This window comes from Monopterus albus, unplaced genomic scaffold (assembly GCF_001952655.1).
Source record: "Monopterus albus unplaced genomic scaffold, M_albus_1.0 scaffold127.1, whole genome shotgun sequence".
Lineage (NCBI taxonomy): Eukaryota > Metazoa > Chordata > Actinopteri > Synbranchiformes > Synbranchidae > Monopterus > Monopterus albus.
In genome coordinates, this window is record NW_018128007.1 from 3,705,015 (window position 1) to 3,711,474 (window position 6,460).

General features: G+C 42.5%; 1 protein-coding gene across 1 annotated transcript in view; it reads right to left on the reverse strand.

Annotated features, from left to right (window-relative positions):
* The window catches only part of LOC109967303 (diacylglycerol O-acyltransferase 1-like), a 16,329-nt gene extending 14,745 nt beyond the window's left edge, over positions 1-1,584 (reverse strand). Inside the window, 1 exon segment of the mRNA XM_020612777.1 lies at positions 911-1,584. Within this exon segment, the coding sequence (XP_020468433.1) occupies positions 911-1,155 (245 nt within the window). The 5' untranslated portion in view covers positions 1,156-1,584.
* Positions 1,585-6,460: the final 4,876 nt, after the last annotated feature.

The following is a 6,460-nucleotide window of genomic DNA, read 5'->3' on the forward strand; positions in this document are numbered from 1 at the left end:
ACTCATTTTAATGCACAATATATAACAAGTAGCGCTCATGTATGAACATTAGTCCATAGGGTAGGTCTATATTTTAGCAATGGTGTAAGTGCATTTACTGAAGTACTGCACATACATACATCAGAGTTATTTGTACTTTACTTGAGTATTTCCATTTTCCGCTTCATACTTTGACTTCGCGACACTGATGGCAAATATTGTACTTTGTACTCCACTACATTTATTTAATAAATGTAGTTACTAGTCACGTTTCAGAATAGGATTAATAAATAAAATACAGTATTATAATAATGGGAGTTCAGTGATCCCTCTTGGGACATTCATGAGCTGCACTGCAAATTCTAATTCTAATTATTACTAGATTCAAAACATATGATCAACTACACAAGGTAGCTAGCATAAGCTTCAACTTTACCATCTGCAACTTTAAATGCACCAATAACTATAATACAATTACATATGCCTGCTATATATTAATGTTTAATGTGCCGTGTGTAAACCTTTAATTCAGGCTTTATTTCGATGCTAATCGTTTGAACGCAGGTCTTTAACCTTGGACACATGTATTTTAGTATCATATAACTAGCACAGTGGTTGGCCTAAGGAAATAAAGCTCGCCTACAATTAAACCCCGCTCGCGGGCTCATTAGCGCTGGACACGCCCCTAATCGATATCACCTGGCGGAGTTGAATGAGAGACATACTGTAAATATTCTGAAGGACTAACGTTAGCCCACGGCTTTGGCAGGCACCGACCAGCTGTAGCGTCCTCTCTGCCTGCTTCACCTTATTGCCAAAGGGCAGTAACAAGTAACTTAAAGTACCTATACCGTCGGCCCTTTGCAGCCTTGAGACCTTAAGCGTACGCTGCCTGTCGAGGACCGGACATTCTGTTAAGTTTGTAACTCACCTCAGTCTGTCGCTTATGTCCTTCCCGCGTTGCTTTTTCTCACTTTTTGATTTAGACGAAACTTTCTCTGGAGAACGGTCGCGTTTTTTCTCTGGCCCACCCTCAATCCTAAAGTCAGCGGTCACTGAGCTCTGACACGCCGCTGTAGACCTCCCGTTCATCGGCCGCAGATCCACACCTCCGACCGCGGCGAAAGTCGCCCTTCTGCGAATTAATGAGGTCCCGGTCACGTCCGAGTCCCCCATGATGGGAGAGGAAAAACAACAAAAAACCTACGAAAGTTCGCTGTTAACACCCGCTTCGGATGGTAGCATGCCTGTTGCAGCTATGACACACTGGAGTAGCAGCACGAAGGGAAGTGGAGGGATCAGTGAGCAGTCCGCCCAACGCTGGGATTTCCGTACAGTTGACAGAGGAAGGTGTGTGTTCATGACGCTACATGTTAAAGCAGCTTGGCACTGCCACACACTGTAACAAATTGGAGAGGCAGAGCCACAGGGTTTACTCAGAGATGTGGTGGGAGGAACCATTAAAGTTTCAGCCTGCATGTAAGTCTGGACTCCTCCCAGAGTAGAGTACAATATATAGTCAGTCAAATCTTTTATTGTCATTATGCATAGCACAACAAATTATTTATATACCAGCTTAAAGTAGCACAGTTAATGCCAGTAAACCCTATTTGATTTGTTTTGATATTATCTGAATTGATTTCTGTGGATTACAGAAATAGTGTTTTGTTCTTGTCATTTCATCAGTCCTGAGGAAGGCATGAGATGCATGTTGAATGCAGACAGACAACAGAAAAGAATAGATGATAAAACAATCTCTCCTCAACCACTGTATCATATATTTATGTGTTGTGATAAATAGAATAGGTGTTCACATTTTCATGCTTCTCTCAGAGCATTTTAAAGACCCCTCATCCACACTGGCTTAATTTTATGTAAGCCTTGGTCAGAAAACACAGTCAAAGCAGGTTTCGTCTTCTACTGCGATTTTGAATCTCTTGGATCGTTCGGCTGCTTTTGACACAGTGGACCATTCCGTCTGCAGCAGTCTGTAGGACTTCATGGTGGTGTTCTTAAATGGTTTGAATCATATTTGACTGATTTTTCTGTGCACATTGATAATTTCTCTTCTTTTGCTGTTCCTCTGAACTGTGGTGTTCCTCAAGCATCCATCCACGGGCCAGTCCTCTTTTCTTTGTATTTACTTGCCCTAGGATTGATTTTGATAAAATATGGGTTGTCTTTTCACTGTTGTGCAAATGATATTCAAGTTTATTTGCCATTGAATGACCTTGATGGACTGCCTGAGGGACATGAAAGCATGGTTGTAATTTAACTTCTTGCATATTAATGAAAGTAAGACGGTGTGTTTTAATTGGTAACTCTGATGTCGCTAATTGATATTCTTAGCTCTTTGGCCTCTTATCTAAGGCCTTAAATGAAGAATCTTGGGGTGGTATTTGATAGTGCTCTTAAGCTGGATGAACAGATGACCTCTGTGGTCAAGGCCAGCTTTTTTTTCAGTTGAGACTACTGGCTAAGGTTAAACACTTTCTTTTAGTGATTTTGAAAAGACAATTCATGCCTTTTATTAGGTCTAGACTTGATTATTGTAACACACTGTATACTGCCATTTTTTTCAAGCTTCATTGTTTCAGCTCCAGTTGCTCCAAAATGCAGCTGCTCATCTTCTGACTAATACACGGCGTCATGAGCATATAACTCCAGTTCTTGCCTCGCTCCATTGGCTTCCTGTTTGTTTAAGGATTGATTTTAAATTGTTGTCTATAAGGCTGTACATGGTCTAGCACCTTCATATATCTCTGAGCTTGTACATTTTTATCCTCCAGAGAGGACACTTAGGTCTTCTAACCAGTTGTTGACATTAATCACATGCAGTTAAAACTGATGTTGGGCCATGTTACATGTTTATGAAATCTCAGCAAACAATGGACAGCTGAATCTAATCTAATACACTGGCCAGTATGGTGCGGTAGAGGTGGTAAGGGCAATCGTATTTCATCCATCTGTAGTTGTATGGTGTGGAATAAGCATTGCAGCCCCACAGAAAATGCAGCTCTATTGCCAAGGCTGTTTAGCAGCTTAATTTGGGGACTATTAATTCACTGTAATGGATTAGTGTGTGGGATAGTTACAGACTCCTGGTGTATAGAAGACAGTTTGAAAGTTTTCATGTAATGAGAATGCCCTTTTTGTCTGTCCTACTTCATCTATACTAAGGTGAAAACTGACCAGTAGCATTGATCCTGCTTTATCAGACCTGACTGTCTATAAGGTTGTCTTTTAGAGTAATGAGCCTGTCTGCAATTGTTGGGATAAGAGACCTTGCAGAGGGATCAATAGGAAACTTATGACTAATTGTTTTAACTCTTAATCTCCTAGATGAACTGTGGTCCCCTATGTTTCCTCTGCTCCATTAAAAATAGGCCCCACTTTTAAGTAAATTATTGTTTTGGTTATGAGACTTGTATTTTTTTTTTTTTTTTTTACATGTTTTGTGGTGATTGTAAAAAATTTAAAAGCTGGTGGGGTTTTTTGACTATAAGACACTAAATGTGTGTTGCTCCTTCAGATTTAGAGTTTGAGCATTTGTGCCAGTTGGCTGTGCAACATCTTAAAATCTTCCTCAGGGAGACTGACGTGTGCAACTCCAACAAGGAGACATCTCAACAGGTCCACGACATCCACTGCCTTTTCTCTTGGCCTGCCATATGAACCAGTAGAGGGAGTCCAAGGCTTGAGTCCTGGTTTTACCTTTCAGTGAGTCAGGTGGCAGTTTTGTGCCTACTGTATTTTGAGGGTCCCAGTCTGGTTTGTGAAAACCTATATCTTCATCTGATCACTAACGATATCTGGTGATGAGTCCAAACATTTATTATTTAAAAAATGCATAAATTAATAGATGGCAATTGCATAACTGTTATGTTATTCTTTTTGTAAGTAATGAAAGGGGTTTTGTACAGTAAATAAAGTTGGAAATATCAGTCTGATACCGGGGGCCAATAGTGCCTTGTTTTTCCAGCAGTATGCCGTAGGAACCACTCTGCTGTGTGCAAGCCTCCTAATGCTTCACAGATCAGGTTATATTTGATAACAGCTAGCCATTTAAAATTTAGAGAATAAGAGGTTTTTGCTATGCATTATTCATGCTGTCTGTCGGGCCTCAAATGCTGACTCTTTCTACTAGCTCTTTGTGTGAGTTGTGAGTGGCAGTTGGGGAAAACATACATGGCTTTTCATATGTCTCTTTGTTTCTTCCTGTCTCTCGCTATAGAAACATGACCTTTTTAATAGCATTGCCTGTTTTCAATTATCCATCTCTATATTGACTACATGGCCAAAAATATGTGGACACTTGAATATTGCATCCACATGTGACTTTTTGAGCTTCTTCCAAAAATACAGGCATTCAAGTGTGGCTATAACAGTCACTACTATCTGGTGGCTCTTCTGAATGCCAGTGAAGTTCTTACTCAACATGAAACAACAAAAAACATTTATTTACGGACTTCAGTATGTGCACAGGCAGGCCTTTAACAATCTGTTGCCACAGCACACATTGTTGCATTAAAAATTCCCTCATTTGGAACTTGTCAAGACACCAAAAAAAAAAATTTAAATACATATACATGGTCTCCATTGATGCAGTTGAGGAGCTGGATACTGTATATAAACAAAGTATTTGGGCATTGGTGTTTGTATACTTTTGGCCACATCTGACTGTGCATCAGTCTACTCTGTTGCATTTGTGTCGTTGCATCTCTCACTGAGTTTACATCACGTTAAGCCATTTCCATCCTGGCACTTGCTCAAGGCAGTGTGGGAGAGAAAGAAAGTAAGGTGATTGAAAACATAGATATAAGGCGATAGATATAGAGGCAGAAGATAAATATAGAGATGTGGGAACCAGAGAGAAAGAGTGAGATAGGGCATACAAAAACAGAGAGGGATTTCTAGCTTCTTTATATCTGTCTCTTTCTCCCTCCATCTGGAGCTGCAGAGCGAACGAGAGATAGTGTTTGTCCTTGCAGGTTGTAATGAAGCTTCGAAAGGATAGATGATTCACTTTAACACAGGCAGAAGAGAAATACACACTCGAACATCATTCAGCTGGCCCGAGCACGTTTGTGTTTGTGTGTGGGTGCATCTTTGTGAGAGCTTGTGTGTTTGTGGTGGTGATGGCCACTGTGTGTGACAATGGAGACTGATGCTGATTATATAGGAGACTGGATGGCGAGATAAAGGTGTTACTAGATGGACAGACGGTGATAGCTTTGCTTTTAGCATGTGCGCCAGTGTGTGTTTCTACATGCCCGATCTGTTCATGTGCTACTGAACGCGTGAGCTCATAAATCTGTGTGTACTAATGTATTAATATGTGAGTGTGCATGTTTTCCTGCAAGTACCAACCTGCACCTGGGAGTGTGTAATGTATATGTGTGTCAGAGGGAGAGTGCATCATGGAGAGACAGATAGAGGAGTCATCACGCTGTTAGAGAGCTCGGTGCCACGTCAGCATTTCTACAGTTCAGCCAAGGACTCCTTCACACACTGTCCATCCATCTCTGCATGTCTGTGGGAGGGAGATGGTGATTGGGATGTACTGCTTGCTAGATGACTGGAATCAGAAGGAGAATGGGAAAAGGGTGGATGGAGGAATGAATGATATCAAACTTCGTCAAGGACCCTGGAACAGATCCGCTGCGTGTGACTGCTGGTATCAAACGGAAAATGCATTCAGGCTGCTAGCAGAGCTTTACCTTCATACTTTCAGATTATTGTCTGTCTTTGTGCTCTGGCCCATGCAGCGTGCTGTGTTAGTGGGCTTGTAGCTCATCTTTCCATACTGAAAAATTAGCTCCACTTATTTACAGGGCCTTCACCTCTCTTGGTTTTCTAATGGTAGAATAACCATCAGGTATGCACAGTCCTGAGGAAGATCAACCCCCGCGAAGCAGCAGGACCGGACATCATCCCTGGGAGGGCTCTCAGGGCATGTGCCAACGAGCTGGCTGATGTTCTTGCCACCATCTTCAACCTCTCCCTCAGCCAGAGCATCATCCCCACCTGCTTTAAGACCACAACCATCATCCCCCTTCCCAAGAAGAGCCCAGTCACCTGCCTGAACGACTACAGGCCAGTGGCACTCACCCCAATGATTATGAAGTGTTTTGAGAGAGTGGTGCTGGCCTGCATTCAGAGCAGTATACTGGACCCCCTGGACCCCCTGCAGTATGCCTACCAGCCCAACAGGGCCACCTCAGACGCCATCATGGCTCCACTCCACTATTCCCTTTCTCACCTGCAAAATGGAGACTCTTACATCAGGATACTCTTCACTGACTACAGCTCTGCCTTCAACACAGTTGTCCGCCACAAACTGTCCACACTGGGTCTGCACCCCACCCTCTGTTACTGGCTCCTGGACTTTCTGACTGGCAGGCCCCAGACTGTCAGGATTGGCAATAGGACTTCAGCCAGCATTGTTACAAACACTGGCACCCCACAGGGATGTGTCCTC